Source organism: Cyprinus carpio, chromosome B17 (assembly GCF_018340385.1).
Source record: "Cyprinus carpio isolate SPL01 chromosome B17, ASM1834038v1, whole genome shotgun sequence".
NCBI lineage: Eukaryota > Metazoa > Chordata > Actinopteri > Cypriniformes > Cyprinidae > Cyprinus > Cyprinus carpio.
The window spans coordinates 15,163,243-15,187,135 of record NC_056613.1 but is presented as its reverse complement, the minus strand read 5'-3'; the positions used below and the strand labels follow the sequence as shown (position 1 = coordinate 15,187,135).

Genomic DNA, 23,893 nt, shown 5'->3' with positions numbered 1-23,893 from the left:
TTTATATATTACATGAAAAACCACAACTGAAATAAAATAAAGCTAAATAGATATATTTAAAAAAAACTAATAAAAATGACAGAAAAACAACATTACTAAAACAAGCTAAACAAAACTAGAACTATTAAAAAACCTTTTAAATTTGTTATTGAAATAAAAGTGAAATAAAATTACTAAAACAAGCTAAACAAAACTAGAACTATTAAAAAACCTTTTAAATTTGTTATATATAATATATATAAAATAATAACATGTCAAAATATATACAATGTATATGTAAAATATATAAAATTGAATAAACATGTGTGTGTGTGTGTACATAAATATGTGTGTGTGTGTACATAAATATATAAAATTGAATAAAGTGTGTGTGTGTGTGTGTGTGTGTGTGTGTGTTGCCCTTTTCTGTTCTAATATTTCAAATGTGGAAGCATGAATTTATGAATATGTGGGTCCCATAATAAAACAAATTTATATAAAAGCAGGGCCATCATTTTTTTCCCCGAGCCCTGTGAATTTAAGCAACAGCCCTGCAAACGAGAGCCAAATGTATCTAATAAACAAGAATTGGAATATGCCCAACATGCTCTTTTATGTAAAGACATCAAACTGAATGGCTCACGCACACACAGTCAGTCATTTTAGGGATGTTCCTCGCACTGTAAACATCTGCACATTTCATGTGTTCACAAGACCAGATGCTTTAGTGTGTATTAATTGTCGTGAGTCATAAATCTCACCTGCTATTTCGAACTCATCATTAAAACTTTAAGGACGTTTAGAGCGCCCCCTTGACTCGCACACTTATTAATCTTTTCAGAGGGGAGTGCTGGCCCCTCGTACTGGCTCAACCTCATCCGAGGTGTTATTTATTTGGTTAGTTACGTCTGTTTAATCAAGACTAATGCTGGAGTTGAGGGGGCTGGCTGGCACGAGGAGAGTGATTCTAGTCAGCGCTGTGCCACCATCTGGGCAGAAGCGTATAAACCTGTAGTGGCCCTGCACTCCTCCAGATGTTTCTCACGCCCCCATACCCACACCCCGGAGAAAGATGACACTGAGTACTCTCGGACAAATGCTGCACAAGCATTGATTTGCCAGCCACACAAATATGAACAATTTCCCTTCCTCCTGACTTTGTATAGCAAACACCCTTGAGGCCTTTTTGGGGTATTGTGAATTTTGAAGTCATCAGGAAATCAAAAATGACCCTGATTAAATCTAACCTTATGTGCCTAGTTTTGTGTCTATTATATTGTCTGTTATTTTAATTGAAAAAAAAATAAAAAAAATAGTTTCACATCCAAACAGAGTAATTTTCTTTTTTGACAATGTGCTCCTTCAAAATACATTGTGCTCCATTCTAGTATGAAACACCCACTTCAGAATCCAATCAATTCCTTACAGATAAAATTACCATATGAAAATACAGTAAAAATACTGTTGAAAATATTTAAAATGACAAAATTCATTCCAGCTGAATCCAGTTCTATTTCAAATGAAATTTAAATTAACCCCTTTAATTAATCATTAGTAGTAGTAATAGGCCTAGCGTTTTTTTTTTGTTTAGGGTTAGGAGTCAAACTCTCTAACCACTAGGCCACGACTTCCCCTTTTTTTATTATTATTATTAACAAAAGAAAAATAGTAAATTGGTATTTCTTGGTATGTACAACCAAATGCTTTAATAGTTTAACAATTTTACTCATGTATTTATTTATATATTTATTTCTTTACTTTTATATAAAATTTTAGTTATATAATTAAGTAGAATTTTACATATGTTAATTTTTTTTGGTAAATAAATAAGCTTGGTTGGTTAAATTTGATATTATTATTATTATTAATTGTTTTTATTAACAAAATAAAAAGTAAATCAGTATTGCTTAATGTACAAGATTACTAAATACATAGAACTTTATTTTATGTTGTATAAAATTACATGATTTTATTTTAATGTAATTATAAAAGTTGAATTGTACATACTGTATGTTGTTTTTTTGTTGTAGTAGTAGTAATAATAATATTAATAATAATAATTTAACTTTGTTAACTTAGTGAGACTGTCTCTTGTCCTCTGAGAAGGGTGTTTTGTCATCCTGTCACTCCTATAAGTGCCTCCGCCTGTCTGATGAAAAACCATCTCGGAGATTTACACCCAAGACTCCCCAAACACACGTTTACAACAAACCACTGTATTTCTGATAACAAAGAGCATTACAGTAAATGCAGGGTCCCTGGTTACTCTTTAAACTTTCGTCTTGTTTTTGTGTGAAGACACAAGACTCACTTTAGAGACACTCCTGTGGTACCGTCAAGAGGTTTCATGGGAATTCTGAGGAATGTGTGTGTTTTTGTGACTGTGTATTCTCTGGTGTGTCATTTCAGACTCTGAACTGGACCCTTACACCAGTTATGAGTGTAGAATTGGAGCCTGGAACAGCTTTGGCCGTGGGTTCAGTCCATTCTCTTGTGTCACTACTAAAGAAGATGCACCTTGGGGTGTGTCTCCTCCTCACTGGAGCCATGTGGGTCTGCGTGATGACATCATCCAACTTCAATGGTCAGCTCCAAACAAGCACAATGGTAATTAACTCAGAAACGTGGTACTTGACTTTTATAACATCCCTCTATAGTAAAGTGAAACCAGTCCTTAATGTTTTTTTAAGAATATATGTTTGATTTAAATTGTAGTGTAATTGACTGAACATCTTGGAAATTTAATGTCTTTATGAACTTTTTGAATTAATAATCAGTCCTACATAATTTGATTTCTTTTTCCCCCTCAAATCAGATCAAATCAGAGCACATCATTTTTTGTGGTTTCTTGCTCTCATGGTAATATTGTCATATGTTTATTCAGTAGAAGGTTTGGTTATGTAAATGATTAATCACGGAGTGAATCAGTTTGGGTAATCCACGCCTGAAGTCGTGACTCTCAGAAGATTTACTCACATTTCCCCCAACAAACTAAAAGACAGGCTTTTTCTTCAGGCTGTAATGATATGACTCAGACAGAGTGGAACTAGCTGATTGTTTTATCATATCTCCTCTGAAGACCTGCCTGTTATTAAGCGTAATCTGCATAGCTCGGCAGAATAATTTATGAAGAATGAAATTCACATGCGCATAAACACTAAGTGAGAATAACAAGCTTCATTTTAGGGAACTTCTGTGCCACTTAATATGTAAAGAAACATGCTGATTGCTCATTAGGACTTCACTCTGTGTGCTAATCAAATGTCTTGCCGCCCAATCTGTTGTGATTTTTAAGAAAGTTAGTCCACCAGTTTCACTATTATACTGAGTGGAATAGGTGTTGAAGCTACTTTTTGACCCTGTGTGTTTTTTGTACTATGATAGGTGAGATAAGTCACTATTTGATCCTGCATGATGGACAGGAGCGCTACCGTGGCACTGATCATAGCTTCACTGATGCAGGAGGAATCCAACCTTTTCAGGAGTATGTGTACCAACTCAGTGTGCACAGACAGTTCAAAAGTGAGTCTGTTTCTCATCTGCCTCTCATTTTAATCCTTGTAGGCAGAAAATCATGTACAATGCAGCACGAAAGTATATAATTTCTGTTCTTCTAGTGGTACCAAATGGTATTGCAAAAATAATGACTGTTCCCAAACTGGTTTCCTAAACACAACCTGCCATCTGTTGACCAAATAGGCAACCCTATGAGACAATATTGCTGTGTCCTCCAAAGTGACAGTGTTACACTTTTTGGGGAAAAAATTCTACAAAATTACTTCTAGTTTCTGCTTATTGAACTGGGACAGAAGAAAATATTTTAACATCTGATATAATTTTAAATCCCAAGTTCTGTCATAATATTCTAGATGGCACAGTCCAGTAAGTCTAATTCAAGCTGACATAATGACATCATTATCACATGACGCAGCTGATTGGTTCTTTCAGCATCAGCAACCAATGAGCTTGCTGCTCAACATTTATGTTTTGATGAGTTCGTTACATGATGTGGGTTTTTTGTTTCTGTGCCCCTGGGCGTATGGTCCCACATATGGAATTTAGAACGTTCGGTGACGTCGCATAACTGCCAAATTCAAACTGTGTTTTCGCGCGTTGGCTGGCGCTGAGCCAGAGAGAGACGTGCACTGCTGTTGTCATATTATCATAACTATGCAGTATTATTAACCACATAATGCATATTTTAGTTTGCAGACATTTAAATACACATAAGTACTACTAAAACAATACATTTAGAGTTTGAAAAATACACACACGTCTATGGAAGCAACAATAATAATCCATTAAAATTTAATTTGCAGATGTTCTTTATTCATATCAGATAGTGTAAGTAACTATAAAGATCACTCTATTCTTCACCCAGTTCACCGGCCACTTATTACATGTATTTCGGGAGAAACTGATGAATTCATGTGCTGTAAATCCAACTGACAGGACTCTCTGAACTGCAGCGTGAACCAACACTTGTGGCGCCCGTCTCACATTACAGATCACGATCAAGATCATTTAGAAAGGTTTTTAAACGACCAAACACACTTATTTACACATATTTAAATATGTGAATATCAGATGTTCATTACATGGTATGCAAGTTTGTGAATATTGGAAATTTAAAAAGTAAAAACGAAATAAAAGCGATCCATCTGTCATACGGTGTTATTGTAGACGCGGTGTGTCACGTGACAAGCCTGAAGTGTCGCCATGGAAACAGTAAGGCGAACGTTCTAAAATAACGGTCGTCTTTAAAAAACTCACTCTAGGGGGACCGCTAGAATATTTTAAACTCACCACTGAAAAGGTTTTATTTGTGGTTTTTAAAAAAATTAGTTTGGTGGTCAACACTTCAGAAACCCTCCACCTTCCCCAGCTCCACCTGTATAGATCTGCTACGGGGTCATTCATGTATGCTGTATATGGGGGTTATTTCATATATGTTATATGTGCAGCAGCAGTATTTCTTACATGCTCAGAGAAGCATGTCTGTTAATGTATTGGCAGTAGCAAGTCCTGGTACTTGCTTTACTGCAGCAGCAAAATCTATCCCCGCCAAGACTGAACACATTAATATTGTCATGTACATGACCATATTAAACTCTCAGAGAGTTGTCATGATAGAACTGACTTTAAACATGTTTGTCAAAGGTACTTTTCAAATGGAAAAAAAATGGTACACCTTTAAGGTACTTATAGTCACTGCATATTTTCCTATTGTCCTTTGTCTTTGTTACAGTCCTACCTATAAGTATTACAAGCATTGTGTTTAAGTGCTACAAAACGCTTGTAAAGGATTGCAGGAGTTCTACTCCCCCTTCCTATGTTATGTTGTTAGTGCCAAGTAAGCAGGATATTTTTAATGGCAAGGTAATGGAAGCAGAGCAACAGCTGACTTCCTGCCATAATTGTTGTCTCCTTGTAATAGCTGTCAGCGGCTCAGCTGATGAAAGAGCAAATTAACCTGTCTATCTTCTCTTTATGTCTAATTTAGGATCCGATTATCAATAACCGTACAGATCTGCTAGAGGCAAAGTAAAAAGAACCTCCCAGAGAAGCATTAGGTCCATTTTTCTTTCCACACACCTCCGGGGTCTTGCCCAGCACACCAATTGGCCAACAATGATCCACTACTTCTTTCTTCTTCCCCCTTGCACGATCATTTTTAAGTGGAGCAGGATTAACTTGTACACCTGCAAGCATTGCCCAAACAGTTGCAATTATTGTCCGACCCAATACAAGGGGAGCAATTACCACGGGGCACCCTGTTGTCGCTCAGCAGGACCCTGCTCAGCCAGCTCTGTCGGTGGGAATGAGGAACCTGATTTAATCTTTGTGGACACTGTGCAGGCTCACAAGCACATCAGGCCAGCGCCGGGCCAGCCTACACGTAGCCAAAAAAAAAACACCTTAACCACCTCTCGCGGCCCTTTCCTAATAGTCTGCCACTCCTAAAGACAAGAGTTGAAACCACTAGTGACATTCTATTAGAGCAGGATATCCAAGCCTCCATTAGGGCAAATTGCTCTGTAATTCTTTTTGGTGTGTGTGCAGGTTGTGGCAGTGACTGTCCAGGGGGAGCCAGAGAGAATCGCTGCTCTGGTGGTGAGCGCGTTGGGGCCCGGGGCCCTGAAGATCAGCTGGGCGGTTCCAGCCAAACAGAATGGTATCATCCGAGAGTACCACATCAATCAGAGTGGCGTTGGAGTCATCCACACACATACAGAGGGGGAGAGGGCTTACAATGTCACAGGTATCACCTATACAGTACCTTTCAAAATTTTAGGGTCAGTAAGATTTTTTTTTTTTTTTTGATGGAAGCATGCATTAAATGGGTCTAAAATGACTAGTTAAAATGCTTTTATGTTGTTACAAAAAAATCTAATAAATGCTGTTCTTTTGAACTTTCTATTTATCAATGAATCCTGAAAAAATGTCATTGATCCCACAAAAATTTTAAGCAGCACAACTGTTTTAATATTGTTATTAATAATAAATGTTTACTGATCACCAAATATCAATTTAGAATGATTTCTGGAGGATCATGTGACACTGAAGACTGGAGTAATGGCTGCTGAAAATTCAGCTTCACCATCACAGTAATAAATTACATTTGAAAATATATTAAAATAGAAAACTGTTATTCTAAATTGTACAATTTTTACTTTATTTCTAATCAAATAAATCAGCCCTTGTTAGCATAAGATACTTCTTTTAAAAACATTTTAAAATCTTACAGATACATTTTTGAATGGTAGTGTAAATAATAAATTAAAAATATTTTTTATATACATTGATTCTTACTATACATTTGAATGTTTTTTTTTTTATGATCTGTAGATATAATTCTGTTATTTATTTATTCATTTGACTTATTTTTCATTAGGGTTGTCAAAAAGTAAAGACTTTGATACCAGTCGGTACTGAAATTTTAAAAATGGGTACCAAAGTCGATACTTTTTGACAGCCCTGTTTTTCATATTTCAATTATTTGTTTTAGAACCAGAATATAAATAATTTAAACATTTCATGTGGCGAATTATAAATATCCCTAGATTTTGTGTCCCAGATGTCTGTTTTCTTAGATACATTGTTATATCTAATTTCTTAAGTTACAGTCCACAGAACCCAAAATGTGAATTTATGTAGCATTAAGTAATAGTGTAGTATATTTTGAACTGCAAAATGTATTAACATTGAAGTAAAACTTATACCTACAGTATAGACTATTAACACTTTCCCCGTCATTGACGAGTTACCTCGTCTTTTAGAAGACAACGCTTCCCTGCCAAAGACGAGTTTTTACGGCTTTTCGTGTTTTCACTGTAATACACTATTACACATCTTCTGAACGAGTACAAAACATCCCGAACGAAAACACACGTGAACAGGATGGAGAAACAAGTGATCTCTTATGTAAACAGATGATACATTATGTGGTCATCAGCAATAGACAGCATATAAACGAAAAATGCATGTTATGGAGTAAAATGTTATGGAGTAAAATGTTGATCCAGGAAGTGGTATATGTCTGTGCAAGCTTTGGAGTTGTTGATGGAAGCGATTTACTGGATTTATGCTTTGATAATCGTACTGAATATTATCCAGATGTAGTTTTTGATAAAAATGTGATTTTCTCACCTTTTTGCTCAAAACTATAAATTTTTATGAAACCCAAATTTTTGTGAAAATCATCAAAATCGTTGGCGGTGGCTGGCAACTTTTTTCAAAACTGCTGGCGGGGAAAGAGTTAAGCAGCAACACTCTGTGTTGAACTTTAACATAAGGAGGTATTGAAAGTACTGAATGCAAGAGAGAAATTAAGAGGAAAGTCAGAGAGTGAGTGATGAATCAGTTTAGCAGCAGAGAGCAACCGCCCCCTACACGCTGCCCCATGCTGGCCCTGACGGCAGCAGCGGCGAGAGTAAGAGAGTGAGGATCCGCCGCGTCTCCTCCACGTGCCCTGCCTTTATTTATGCATGCTGTTTCTGGAAGCAATCTAATGACTGAATTTACACCTGATTCCCGCAATGAGCAGCCGGCCTGCCCATCACTCCTGAGGCCTCCACTGATTTGTGGGGCTTCTTTTATCTGCCTGGGAGAGGAGCAGTGTTCCTGGCCCTGAGCCATCCGTCACCACCGCAAGGGTACGCACACGGCGCACTCCCACTTTCAGTGCCGCCCAATTCGGCGCAGCCCAGCACATGGCAATGGACAGCTGCACAACAGCCAGCACACACAGAGAGGGATTTAGATTAAGTGCTCACAAATATCGTTCCAAGGAAGATTTACATTTTTTTTCGGAGCAGTATCTATTTTATCAGTTTTTTCTTTATTAGAAGTTATTTTTATTTTTATTATTAACATTATGATATTATTATAATAATCATCATCATCTTGATGATCAAATGTTTTTTTATTTTACATTTTTGTACACAGTGTTTTAACATAGCTACTAATTATTATGTCTGCAATAATAATGTAATGTTTAGAGGTTTTAGGTACTTTTCTCATCAAATATTGCCACAAGCATTAATGCGGTTTATTATTATAATTAATATGTAATGTAATTAAATTCAGTAAATTCAGGTAAAATGTGTCATCAGTTGGAAGCATTATTATTATTATTATTATTATTATTATTATTATTATTATTATTGTAACACTTTATTTTAAGGTGTCCTTTTTACACATTACGTGTACTTATTATTATAATAACCATGCATTTTGCATAATTACATGCAAGCAACCGTAAGCCAAACCCTAACCATGTAGTAAGTACATGTAGTTAATTAATATTATTCTGTACTTAAATGTATAATTACACTGTAACAAGGACACCTTAAAATAAAGTGTAACCATTATTGTTGTTATTATTAACCAAATATTGACATATGCAATAATGCAGTTTATGATTATAATTAGTATATAATGAAAGTAAATTCAGAAAATTCTGGTAAAATTTCTTTCAAATAATAATAATAATTCAATTTTTAATTTTATTTTGAACACCCTCTCTTTGTGTTTTGCACACAAATACACGGGCACTTCTTATAATGTCTGCAATAATGTAACGTTTGGAGGCTTTTCTCAGCAAATGTTGATGTGCAACTGCTGTTAATATAATAATTTATTGTAATCAGTGGATAATCCATTGGTGGCACTAATAATAATAGCATTGGTAGTAATAATAATAATAAATATAATAATGTTATTTATGTATTTATTCATTTATTGATTTTTAGTCTTAGTAGAATATGTCTGTTTCTTTTGAATCATCATTTTGAACAGGCTTCTGTTCAGATAGCACATTTTTGGTGTAAGTGTCTGTCTCTACGGATCATATGAAACGCGTAATTCATGCAGAGGGAAAAAGAGAGAATGTTTCTCGTTCCAACCAGTCGTCACTATCACTGACATGATTATCAAACCTGAGTCGGGCACATCGTTTTGAGGAGCATCTGATCTCTTTCCAGTCAGGATTAATCTGAATGAATCGCGTGCAGGGAGCCGCTCCTCAGAGAGATACTGCAGCTGACTCTGGGAATGCTAAAATCCCATAACATCCCACACTTCCTGAGTTTGAGCTCACGAACATCCAGGAGGAAAAACATCAGGCTCATTTAATTGAATATATTGTACTTGTTTTGTTTTTTTAGAGCATTCTGTCTATGTGTAGTTTAAATGCCTCGTAGGCAGAGTCTTACTGAAAGCAAGCGATGTTTAAACAGCAGGTTTCCTGTGCTGCTGTTCTTTGTGAGAAATCTCCTGCCGCGTAGTTCTTGCTTTTCCTCTCCAAACACAAGCTCAGACCTCCCTGCCTTCATCAGCGCTCAGCCACTGGCTGTCTGTCTGTGCACTCCAGAGGGGCCACTGGGAAGCACCACGTCTTTGTAAATAAGCTTGAAATCAGCAGGGACCTTCAAATGGCTGGAGCTCCTTTGCAACTCGCTGTCGACCGAAGATATTTCAGCAAGCAGCGGCCGTAAGGGGCTTTCGGAGTTCTCTCTGTTCCTCTGAAGGCCCTGAAGTTGGCAGCAGAGGAACACACCAAACCAATCAGCCAGTCCTGGATCCTAGGGTGAGCGGGGAGGGAGGGGATCTGATGGCAGATTTGGCTGGCTGGCAGTGTGGCGTGTTTAAGACTTGGCTGGGGGTGATGGCAGGCGTAGGCGGACCCGCTGGCTGGGATGTGAGGTGGGTGCGATGCCATTCAAACGCTGGCAGGGGCTGCAAATGCCTTTGCTCGGGGTTTCCTTTGTGGAGAGGCTCTAAAGCCGCGTTGAGACTTTCATGTCCCTCTGCACGGAGCTGGTAAATCCTACCAGTGTTTTGTGGCATGCGCCGACTCGACCGGCCTGAGCGTCTGTGTTTCAGTGCCGACTGCTGCTGGGAAGCACCTCTGTGCTCCTTAAAACCCCCAAACTTCCTGCCCTCCCTCACTTGACATGATTAAACAAGCACACACACACACCAAAGCACTCAAGCCTCCTGCTTGCTTTCACTGTGGCAACAAAGCCGCTACTCTAAACACCACATTAGAGTTACTGGATTAGAGATTTAGCGTTTTTCTATGTGGTACCTATGAAAGAACTCATACTAAAACTTTAGTTTCTAAGCCAGTTGCATTGCAATCATTACATATGTCTGTTTACATCTGCCCATATGTCAAAGACTGAAACTGACTGAAGTTGTGTGTGACGCATGGAATTGAAAGTGATCACATTCAAACATTTCTTTGCTGCCCTTTGTAGCTACAGGAGCTGTGCGCATGTTCACACGCACTGTGAGAGATGGTCCTTTCATATGACAGCACTCCTAGTGACAAAGACAGTTCCTGTCCCCTTTGTTATTGTAATGAATGGAGACCAAATAAATGAAAGGCATCAATAGTTAAAGCATTATTAGTTTTTACTGCGACTTCTTCAACACATTGGGAAAATGCAGTGAGTGAGAAAAATAGCTTTAAAAGTTTTTTTTTTTTTTTTTTTTTTTGCAAATAACTAAAAACAAATAGTGTTAGGAATGTTGTCCTAACATCATGGATTTAATATATTTTAGATTATTTAGATGGTATAATTAAGATTATAGATTACACCTCGTATACCCTAAATAGGGCAGAAAAAAGGAGATTTATTAACTATATATATATAATTTATCCAAAATTGTATAATATCCAGAATTTTATTTTCATTTAAATGTGTCAATTATATAACTCTTAATATTGTGAAGTCACTTCATTATTGCAAATTAGCTTCTGTTGAATTAACTATCAAATCCCCAAAGAATCTAAAATATGTATAGCTTTTCATTAACGGATGTGAATTATTGCTCTCAATTATATAAATTATGTTGCAAGCCATGCGTTTAATTGGACATTTGTAAATGAATTAATCATTTATTAATATACAGTACTAGCATTTATATTTATATTTCCCACTAGAGCGCTGTGAATCTTAATAAAGTGTAATGCTAGAGAATTGTAACATAATTTACACAATTAAAACCAGAAAGACTTCATGTCATAATAAGCAACAATCTCATGCAAATGTGTAAAGTCACTGGTTAGTTTTTAACCAGCACCAGCATCATCCCGAGTTCCCTTTACCTGGCTTATCTGTCTCCCGTGTGCAGCTGCTTTATCAGGGTTCACAGAGGTCTGCCCATGTCCTGATAGAAGAGAAGAACCTCTGCCTCCTAAATTATGCGTGAGCGGGAGGAAACTGATCCTATAAAAGGCATCAGGGGTAGTCTCCTAGCTTGGCCGACACGTGGAGCCCACAGATCGCTTCATAATCCCCTCCAGACAGAAAAAAACATTAAGTAATTGTAGACAGGAAGTGGGCACTTAATTATTTAGAGGTTTTATCAATGTGGCAGGTAAAGTGAGTAAGCATTGCAGGCCTTTTCTCATCAGGTCGCTACATTCAGGGATTGCACCTATCATCTTCTCATATTCTCTAATGCAAACAGTAAATGGCAGCTTGTCATTAAAATACCTTTTTATATCGTTTATTACCTCACACTTCCTCATGGTGCTGTACAGAGCAATTTGGATGACAGTTACGGCATTGTTTCACTTTGTGTTAGCCATGTGCTACAAATGGGCCGCTGTGTGCTTAGAGGGGTTACAGCTAAAATGATTGTATTTTTTTAAAGTCCTGTTTATTTATATATTTATTTATTTGCCGTTTTGATTAAAGGTGCATGTGTCTTTAATAGGCTAAGAGTGCCCCCTTCAGTTTGTATGAGAATTCAAAATCTTACAGAGGGTGATGTTGTTAAAGGTTTTTTGTATTTGTCTTATTATTGTTGTTTAAGTTTTATTGGAATAATATACATGCATATTAATAATTATGAATTCCTGCTTATGATTAGACAGCATATTATTCCTTCAAATGCAAATTTGAGTCCATGAAAATAGTATTGTCATGTCAAAAAAGGAATATAAAATATTTCAAATTATTTAATGTTGCCTTTCCTACCTATAATAATAATAATAATAATAATAATAAATTGGAATATTAATGCTTTTACTAATGTTACTTCTAAATCTAACCTCCATAAGATTATTTTTTTTTTTTAATAATGTAATCTTCCTGTTAGTTTCCCAAGTAGATTGATCTCTAAATTAGGTTGGGTTTACGCCATGCAAATGCCGTCATCCCCCCTGAACACCTAATGCTATAATAACTTACCCCTCAACACTATAATAACCTAGCCCTTCTAGAATACACACCTGGACATGTTTTGCATGGCGATGTGTGAAGTGAAGCTTTAAAGGCAGTATTCAGCGGCTGTCCCCTGTGTTTAGTATGCTCAACAGAATTCTTTACTTAACCCAAACACAGCTCAACGTTCTGAAAACATTGATCTGTGTTTGGGTTAAATGAGAGAGGCCGTCAGGCATACTAAGCAGGAGCGCGGGTGCATATGTTCCTCCAGATGTGGATGCAGTGCTCCACGGACACAGGCACGGCTTTACGGTGTGCGCAGAGTTCAGGATTAGAGTGAGATTTAAAGTGCTTCAGGATTAGAACCAGATTTAGAGTTCTGACTGCTGAAGCTGCATCTTTGTCACAGGTGCTGTGTTAGCCACCATATTACTCTCACTTTATATTTATTTATTTATTTATTTGTTTGTTTTTTTAAATAATCTAAACTTAATATTTCTATTTTAATTGATTTAATTTATTTGAAGTTTATAAATATTTTTTTCACACATATACTGTTTTTTAATTAAACAAAATAATTTTTTATCAAATCAATCTAATTTTTTATAAAAAAAAAAAATGATTCTGTTATTTATACATTCAGCTGTCTATACTCCACTCTGTAATGTAAAATTAAACTGTCCAAGAATAATCATTCCAGAATATTCTTTGTTGTCATGTGAAGTGTATTAATAAGAGCTGTTATACGTTTAAATTAGCTTAATTACTAGTTTTAAGAGTATTTGATAGATTTTCTTTTAATATAAATTAAATGTGTGAAAATTCTGAGTATTAAATATATTACATTATATTCGTATTTAGTATTGTTTAATGTCTTGACCAGGTCTCTTTGCAAAAAGAGATTGTAATATCTCAGTGGAATTTTCCTGGTTAAACAAATTAAATAAAAAATAATAATATTTAATTTCTTAATAAATTCATTAGCGCCTATGGAAATTAAATTGAGGAGATGATTGTTCCGTGTGGTGTTTAGAGGCAATATGTCTATCGACTGTTTTAGCAGGTCTGGAGTCTCATACCAACTATGGCTTCATTGTTGTTGCATGCACTGCAGCTGGTTGCGGAGCAAGTAAGCCATCTATGGGCCACATGCTAGAAGATGCACCAGCAGGTTAATGCACGGGCTCATTCACACACTCACTCTAACATATCTCACAGTAAAAAAATTATTTTCAATGCATAATCACAGTTACATATACATACATTCATATATATGCAATCTTTTCACAATAAGCCTTCTCAACAGCTCTGTTTCAGAGCTTTTTGTAACCCTATTCTGTATGTATAAAATTATGATAAATCATTCTGGCCTTCTGTCAACACTCGTCTTATCCTATCATCTTTATTTTCTCTCTTTAGATGTTTGGGCAGTGCCCAGGCATATCCAGGTGAACTCCTCAGCAGTGGAGCTTTACTGGAGCCAGCCGCTCAAACCCAATGGCCTGCTCTCTCACTATCAGCTGCTGCGTGACGGAGTGGTCGTCTTCACCGGTGACGGAGGAAAGATGAGCTACACAGACACTGGCCTTCAGCCCAACACCAGGTTATATCTGTCAGCCATCTTTAACAAGCCATTAGCACTTGATTATCGATGACATCTAATCCTATGTGTGTCTTAAAGAATCCTGGGACTCTACAATAACAAGAGCTGCTCTGATATCAAATCATTAAAAGTTTTTAGCTGGTGTAGCTAATGAGCAGCAGCGCTGGCTTGGAAAGTCGCATTGATCATGCTCCCCTTATGACTCAGGGTAGGACAGCAACAAACCTTTTCTGCTGTTGATGGACAGTGAGACTAAGATAGTTTAGGATTTTTTTTTCTAACATACATGTATAAATAATTAAATATTATTACATGATTGCATTTTTTATATTTTATATAATAATATTGCAGAATGTTAAAAAAATTATATCTCTCTATATATATATATGTATATTTTGTATCTATTTAATAAATTATATATATATATATATATATATATATATATATATATATATATATATATAGATATATATAATATAGTAATTATAACATTGTAATATAAGAAAATATAATTATTTGATTAAAATATTTGAAATATTTGTACATTTGTATATTAACGTTAAATTAAATCATTTAATTTAATTAAATATTTTAAGATATAATTAAATAGGGCATTGTAATTAAAGTAGTATTTAGATTTTTTTACATATTTTAACTAAATTTTGTATTAGTATTATGTATTATCATTTTTGTAGACCAATTTTGATTTTAAATGAATGTTTTTAATGGACTGAATTTAAAAAACTGCTTAATGTTTTACTTAAGTAAATATGAGAAAATTATTTTCTCGATGTTGTAGGAATTTTGCTGTTTTGTCACTGCCTCGTTATTCATGAATGTATTCGGTCTTAGCATCTGTGAAATCTGTTGGTTGGCTGTAATCAAAAAATGCACACAGGGACGCTGTGTGTGCAAAAATAATTGGTTAGTTTGTGCAATATTTTGTGTAAATATTTGCAATGGTTCAGTCTCATAAGCTGCTTAAGATACAGGATAAATCTGTTTGTTTCATTATTTTACAATCAGTGATTCGTAGATTGTTCACTGCATTCTCTCACGTGTGTGTGTGTATATATATATATATATATATATATATATATATATGTATATATATATGGAGAGAGAGAGAGAGAGAGAGAGAGAGAGAGAGAGAGAGAGAGAGAGTTAGTGTCTGTGTGTGTGTGTGTGTGTGTGTGTGTGTGTGTGTGTGTGTGTGTGTGTGTGTGTGTGTGTGTGTGTGTGTGTGTGTGTGTATAAACCTTTTTCAATATGCAAATCTATATCTTCCACACTGATTTGAACTGTCAAAACCATGTGTTTTCTGATTGGACAGTTTAGACAGGTCATTTGGTCACCTGATCTCCCTCTCATTGTCCCTTCACTGCTTTTGTTTATAGTGTAGCTTCAAACGGAGTCGGGGATAGCCATGACGTTTAATTTGCCGTAATTCCAGATGACCTGCCAAAAGGCATTCCCTTCTCCCGTGCTCTTCCCTTTCCCTTTCTTCCTCCAATTTAGCCCTGTAAGGAGCGTTACAGTGGCAGACGAGCGGTTCATTATCTGGAGAGGCTATAGGCTGATGTGAGAAACAGTTAAGCAGGGGGCTGGGGGGTGTTCTGCCAGTACTCCTGCTCATCGATTATTTATGACAATGTTGATTAGCTGTCACTTACCTCACCATCGTAGAAAGTCTCTCTGACGAGAGAAATATTAACCTTTCTCCCTCTGGGGAAACAGGTTAGCCTCTCGCCACCTCCTTTGATGCGCCACATCGTGTTTATTTGACTTAAAGTATGCAACATACACAATGGCCGTGTTGTTATGCACAGCTGTTCTCTGATGAGACTCTTCACGTGTTCTCTGATTAATATCTCTAATGCTTTTATTACATATGATGAGCACGGTATATAATAACTGATGTGACTATTTTAAAGGGATAGTGCTGGAACAATAGTTAATGTGGAGGTATTAATGGCTGACTGTGGAGTTTATGGCAAATTAAAAGCCTTTAATGTTGAACATGACCCACATACATTGCTAATGCACACCTTTGCACTGACACCCATCTCTGTTTAAAAGGCAAATCTATCTTGTGAAGTCATGTATGTTTTAAAAGAGCCTTCCAGAGAGTGTTTTTATAACCCACATCAGGCGTTAATACATGCGCGTACACTCTCACACACACATCCCTTTCTATTCATATGCATGTCCGTTCAGAGCATCTGTCATGCCTGTCACAGATCACAGTGGAGGGGCTGATCAGCATTGCATTTACAATGTCATCTGTTAAATAGTATCACACCATATCGATCCAGCGGGGGACTTTTCCAGTGAATCAAGTATAATGTAAAAGCAGAATTACAAGAAGGCTTAGTCATACAGTATGAACATTTTCTTTTCTCCATTTATATCAGAACTAAGTTGTACATTTCATGGAGGTTATTAGCTGACTAGTAGACAGATTTTACATTTATTTATTTGTCTGTTTTTTATTCTGGTGAAAACCTCTTTGAAAAGTCATGTTTTTTTCTGGTCTGTTGTAACTGTTACAAATTAGTAAAAAAATAAATAAATTGCTCTATATGACATCATTCTGAACTAGCAATGCAAGTGATTATTTTTAGCTTGCATTCATGATTTTAAAAAACAATTGGTTTGTTACGCCGACATTCACGCCTCAATTCTGTGGACTCTGATGAAAGACGAACATCCTCAAACAAAACTGTGCTTGCTGTGAAAGACACGGCTTAATGGCAGAATCAATGCACCCGCCTCTCTCACGGACAATGAATAATTAAACGCGGCGTCGACTCCCACCTGAAATGGAGAATCGCTGAAACAGAGGCAAATTTAACTTCTGTGACAGGAGACTTTTAAGCTAATAGCATAATTTAGTTTCGCAGTTGACTTATTTATCTCCTATCCATCTTTGCTTCACAGATATGTGTACGAGTTGGAGGCCAGCACCAGCAGCGGGAGCAGTCTCAGTGATAGATACGTCATTCAGACCCCCGTCTCCTCCGCGGAAAGGATTCCTCTTCCGTATAATGTCAGCCTCCACGGCCCTCGCTCCGTCTTTGTTGCCTGGTCACCCCCAGGTAATGTTTACAACCTAATGCACTATGCAGCCTCTCTATTTAGCACTCACGCAAGGCTGATTTATCCCTGCTCAGGCCTGCGAGAGTGACGGCACACGGGCAGGGATTTACGAGTGGCGTTGTGTGTAATTTACCAGGGGCCTAACATGGTCGTGGTGTACATGCATCAGTGCGGGCCGGACGTAGATGGGTCCCACCAATCAATTAACATTCAAACCTAAGTGACAGCTTTTCCTACCTCTAGTGTGATTTAGGGGAGAGTTGTTTGAGATGCGCTCGCCCTTCACCTGCGTGTGTTCTGCCATCACTGTCCAATCGTGTCCCATTCATTCTCTCCTTCTCCGCTGTTGCTGTGGAGTTGAGGTGAAGTTCAGGTATTGGATGGGGTGTACCAATGCTGATCACGTGCATGTTGGCAGACTTATTTATTCGGTAACTGTATATTTATTTAGTGGCATTTCAGCTTTCATGGTTGTACTTTGGATTTGATCTTGAGATCAAGTGGATACTGTATGGAGCTTTTACAGGAAACAATATGTATACTTATGAAACAATGATAGATATAAAACTGAAATACATAAAAATACTTTAAGTGGTAGCAATTTTATATTAAACAGTTGCAAAGTAAATATTAAAAAGTAGCATCAATATTAACTTAATGCCTTTTTTTGTTCACACTCCTATGAAACAATGGGAACTTATTTCATTTTAATGATTGTGTTTGTTCGGATGCTATTCAGACAAATTACTTATTTGGTATATACAGTAATATTGTAATGCTAATTACAGTTATTGTTCAAAAGATTATAATATTTACTTAAATGAGTTTTCTAGTGCTTGTAATTATAGTTTTATTAGTAACACTTTACTTAAAGCCTTTATGTATAATGCATTATAAAAGTAGTTTTAATTTGTGCTGTCAAACGATTAATCGCATCCAGCAAGTTTTGGTTTAGATAATATATGTGTGTGTACTGTGTATATTTATTATGTGTATATACAGTAAATACACACACATACAGTATATATTTTGAAAATATTTACATGTGTATATTTATATTTGAATCATTTATATTATATATGACATAACATTTTTTTCTAAGATGTATACCTGCATGTGTGTGTATTTATATATACATAATAAATATACACAGTACACACATATATTATGTAAACAAAAACTTTTATTTTGGATGCGATTAATCGTTTGACAGCACTAGTTTAAATGCATTAATTATGCCTTGTAATGCACCTTATAATGCATTGAATAATTGTAATACATTATTGCACTTATAAATTCACTGTTACACTATGCATTTTAAATTCAGTTATAATTATTTTCAACAAGATATGATGTTATACAAAATGCACATTATGAGTAATTGTAATGCATTATACCCTTTAATAACCCTTTATAATGCATTATACATAAAGGCCTTTGTATGAGAGATTTTTTTTTTATAAAATTGGAGTTCATAGTAGTGAGTAGTAACTAGCAAAATGTGTTTATTATCCCAATTAGGTTATTAAGATGTGAAACACAAAGATAGGGAATAGAAAATAACAACTTCTTTTTTTTTTGCTATCATTTTTCTGGGGAGTCCTTCTAGGTGAGGCTGTGCTGTGGTTCACTCAGTCATCCAGAGTGTGTTGTCATTGCTGGGGTCCGGCATGATCTTCTCATCATGTCTGTTGCAGACTGCAGCCCACCGGACTCCACTGATCAATCAATCACTCTGTTTAAACTTGGAGACTGCAGCACTAGTCTCATCTGCACATCCCACTGTGCATGTGGCCCGAACGTTCTCCCACATGGAGAACAAATGCAAACTCTCTCTCCTTCTCTTTCTCCCTGTGGTATTAGCTATTGTAGTTCATAGACTCTAGCAGCCCAGACCGCTCTTATGCATGCTTGCAGCATCTACCCAGCCCACCTGCTGCACATATGTGCAAAAGAGCATCTACAGTATGTGCAGCATCTACACTGTGCATGTCAGATCTGAGTGTATGTATTCACCTGGTCATGTGTCCAAAGCACATCTAAGCGAATCTGCATGCACGTATTTGTTTTCCCTCAAAAAAGGTGCTGGAGGGTTGGTGGGTGTTAAAGAGTGTGTGTGCATATTCGCACACTCAAGAGTGATTTCACAGGCTACATTCAAGCGGTTCTGATTGTCTGCCTCAGATGGTCCATCTTTTGCTATTATTGCCCTATTATGCCTCTCTCCTGTGAGAGGATCCCCTTAAACAACCTCAATTACACCATAAGAGCCCTTAAACAGCCCTGATACCCACAGAAAACATTTACATAGGCCGGATCCTTTATTGACTTTACATTCCGAGAGAGGCGAGCGAAAAATCTATGGCTTCAAACTACAATATCTCACGCTTGGTTAAGTCTGAATGCAGAAACGGGCACGGTTTTAAGCTGCACCTGTGCTTGATGGATCAGATCTGATAGCATGTTCCTTTTCTTTTCCTTTGTGCCATTATTTCTTATTAGACTCTCATTCAAGTTGAAAGTGCAAAAACTCCAAAGTCAGTGATTAGTTGTAAATAATAGAACTTAGGGACCTGTGCGATTGAACTTCTCAGGCAGGAAGCTTTGATCAAAGCACCATCTAATTCCAGCGGGTTTTTGTGTCTCAGGCAAAAGACTACATCTGCTCAGGGAGACGCAATGAAGGAAGTTGAATAATTTAACTTTTTCATTTGTAAAGATAATCAGCCCATTCTGAATACATCTCGGGTCTCATAAATGTTGAATAACCTATCAGCCTCCAGTTGCCGTAAATTATGAAAGGCGCTAGTGATGGGAATATTAACAAAGCGTGGATGCCAGGACTCTACATTCTTTAGTTCAAATGCATTACCGAAGACCGCGTGCGTGTCTGTGTGTTTCGGACAGTGGTGGTATAGACGGAACGGGGGAAGTGCCTGCTTGCCCAGAAGGATGTTGAATCAAGGGCAAAGCTTCCCAGAGTGTCAGGACCACTGTATGTCAGTCCTTGCACTGTATTACGAGTGCATACGTCTCTTCGTATGTTGTGATTGTGGACTGGGTGAGCTGATTGTATGTTTGTTTTTATGCTGGGTTGGCACTAATCTTTTCGGTTAGGTTGTCAGTTTAGTGAGAGGTTGCATTGGTGTCACATTTCTGCTTAAACAAGATGTGATTATATATGGTTAGTGAAAAGAAGTAAATGTAACTTTGTTTCTGTTTCCCATTAGGTGTGTATAATGCAAGTGCCCCTTTGGAATATAACGTCCTGCTCAATGCAGGTACTGAGCAGACCCTCATCCGCCCTGCAGGACCAGAGCACTCCCTGTTACTGGAAGGATTGGATCCCTACACCATCTACCACATTCAAGTACAGGCCTGTCAGCCAGGTACTGTGCAGCCTGAACAGTGCAAACCATTTTTCTTTTCTGTGTGTTTAAATATGTTGTATCACTTATCCTTTTTGCCTGTGTATCAAATGATTTCATGTCAATTTTTGTATGTGCAGATGGTTGTGGTGTAGGACAGGGGGTGTCTGTTCAGACCCCTGAGGCCTGTGAGCCGCCACACAAACCCAATGGCCTCATCACTAATTATTTCATATACAGGTACAAGGGACTTCTCACATATGAACAACAAAACCTCCTGGTATCTCATACCATGCTAATCACTGCACAATATAAGACTCATTTGATCACTCTGCACACTTAGTCATCAGGAGTTTTGTCTGATAGGCTGTAGACTTGTGCCTTGGTACCTGTGGTAGTCTGTTGGTGCAAGAGTAAGACATTTGGATGGAGACATTTGGCACAGAAATGTTCACTGTTAATTGAGCAGAATTTCCTTTCATACATTGCCTCATAACTGACCCTTCACAGGGAGCTTGACTGATATATGAGATCTGACCAATCATAACGCAAAATCCACCATTTAGTCCGACAAACAATTCAAACAGGAGAGTAGATTAACTTCAGTAGACTTAAATTTAAACAATGCTGTGTATTGACACCTTTACGCGGTTGAAATAAAATACCTTCTGATATTCAGTTTATTTTGTGCTTTCAGTAAATATGAAAAGATGATGAGTTCACGTGCCGCTTGAGCTGAGGCGCAAAATAATATTTATTGTTTGAATTTCTTAATCACAAAATCTAAAAGCTGAGGCTTTGTTAGAAGTAACCTGCTCTGTCTTGTCTGTTGGTGCATTGTTAGTTTTCTCGTTGCTCCGCAATGTATTTTTCTAGTACCCTCATGTACTGTTTGAGCAACAGAAACATCAATGAGTTAAAAAAAAGACTTGTCATTAAAAAATGGATGGAAATGGAGAATCATCAGAATAAGAATTGAATATTCATAGCTATATTAGCCTGGAATACAGTTGTCAGTACTTGAATAAAGTCAGTCCCGTCAGCATAGGGCCATTTTAAGACACATTTTGCCAGTACTGTTTATTAGCACTCCTCTCTCAATCTCTGCAAATGCACTTCCATACAAAGATGCTGTCAGGCTAATGTCAGTGCAGAGCTTGCATGGGGATAAATGTGTGTGTAGATGTGAGTCCATGTCAGGGCATGTTTGAAAGGAAGGCCGGAAACGTAGTCGAACACAAACAGTAATTATGCCGTGACCTTGAGGTGAACAGGCCAATCACTGCTGGTTACACTTGTCAACATTTCCTCTCTAGTTCCTGTCTAACTGACAGCAGGAAAACGCAGAATGGAGTGTGGAGTGCTTATGTGGATATCAGCTGTATATCAGTGACTGTGGTATCTGAGCTCAGAGAAGAGAGAGAGAGAGGCTGATCGGCAGCTCTAAATGGAAAATGACATTGCCCTGCTGACTTTGATTATTCCAGGCACATTCAGAGCTGTTTGAGAGCAATATGAAAAAGAGTGCCATGATGCTTGCACCCCGCACAGAGCGAATAAAGCTAAGACTGACATGGCACGATCACATCAGAATGCTTTGCTCCACTGTTACAGAAGCATCCTTCAAGGAGAATGGAGAGCAATGCGCCGGGGAGTAGCTAACTCTATCATTACACTGCCATCGTTGCCCTTATGGTCGGAAACAACACAGCCGGCCGCGCTTGAACATTTATTGCTGCACATCGTGAAAGTCAATTTAAACCATTCAGGTTTGACTTGAAGGATTCCAGACAATGATCAGATTAAACCATAAATTGAGATGTCTTCCCAACATTCTTGCTCTTGGATGGCAGCAAAAACAGTGTTTACGGCATCTACATTGTGTGTGTGTGTGTTAGCAACAAGGTAAGATTTTAGTCAAGGGCAACACAGCTTGTTGACCAGTGTCATTCATATGCAAGGTCAGATCAGTCTAAGCCCGCATAAATCTTAAGAAAATATAATTAGCATAGCCACAGATGCCGGGGCATTCCGACGAACACATGACTAGATTTCATCTTAGCCCTGATTTGGGAGCGGGATAAACTCTGGCAAATACATCACATTCAGGGGCTAGAGAATTCACTCGTGGCTTAAAGGACTTGGTGTATTATTCTATCTGCTCATCTTAATACCGGCGATCAGCACTGTGCTAAATGTAATCGGTTTAATGTGCTATTGTGTATGTATTCAGCTCATTGGAGGTTATCTGAGATTGTGAAGTGAGTGTCCCCTCCTCGGGGATGTTTGTCCTCCATGCATTTAACACAGGAGAATGAGGAATTACCTGGGATAGTCCTTGGCTGCTGTACAGAATTATTGTAAATCAGTTCCTAAGAATTCATCCGTGTTCATATTGCATGCACACAGTTGATGCAGAAGATGCTGGTGAGACAATACAAGTATTGATGAGCATTCATCTAACTGTTATAGCCTCAAGACGCTGGACTTCTTAAATGGGTCATGTCATATAATAAATCAAATTCTTGTTGATGTTTTACAGTAAAAGTGTTTGATTTATTGATATGTTAATAGAAAGTATTAGGACTAATCGGCAGAAATGTCTCATAAGGAGGAAGCAGGATAGATATTTAATTTAAAAAATGAGTAAAACTTGGAAAATCTTGTACTCTTCCTGGCTGTGTGTAGCACCTACTGCTCTTTATGTACATCCAGTGGATCCTAGTGTTATGAAAGATTGGCTGAAATTTATGAAGAAGTGCTATTGCAAAAAAAAATGAACCAATTTTCCACCCTTCTACAGTCAAAGATGACTTTTTTGGTTTGCTAATAATGAGTAAGATCTTTTGTAATGCATCTTTCTTTGTAGTCACTTCATCACAACTGACCTGTGACCCTGCTTATGTCATATCCAGAATTCCCAAAAAGAGATTTGTGTGTAGGAGAGTCCATGTCCTTCCTTTTTATTCTTCTGGAATTTTTTTTTTAATTTGCCTTACTGGAGAGGGTGTTTAATTTAGATCTAAGTTTTAAACATTTTTTTTTTTTATCAGCTCAAACGTATGAAAAACAAAATGCCTATTACTACGTTTACTTCCTGACTTCCTAATGCAGAAGCTCTTGTGTTCCAGATGCAGTGTCAGTATGTGTGTGGAACAGAC

General features: G+C 37.2%; 1 protein-coding gene across 1 annotated transcript in view; it reads left to right on the top strand.

Annotated features, from left to right (window-relative positions):
- Positions 1-23,893, top strand: part of ush2a (Usher syndrome 2A (autosomal recessive, mild)) — a 205,714-nt gene that overhangs the window by 162,003 nt on the left and 19,818 nt on the right. The window contains 9 exon segments of the mRNA XM_042743112.1: positions 2,389-2,586; positions 3,364-3,481; positions 3,483-3,501; positions 6,043-6,241; positions 13,726-13,833; positions 14,082-14,265; positions 17,206-17,363; positions 20,595-20,753; positions 20,873-20,972. Coding sequence (XP_042599046.1) covers positions 2,389-2,586; positions 3,364-3,481; positions 3,483-3,501; positions 6,043-6,241; positions 13,726-13,833; positions 14,082-14,265; positions 17,206-17,363; positions 20,595-20,753; positions 20,873-20,972 — 1,243 coding nt within the window.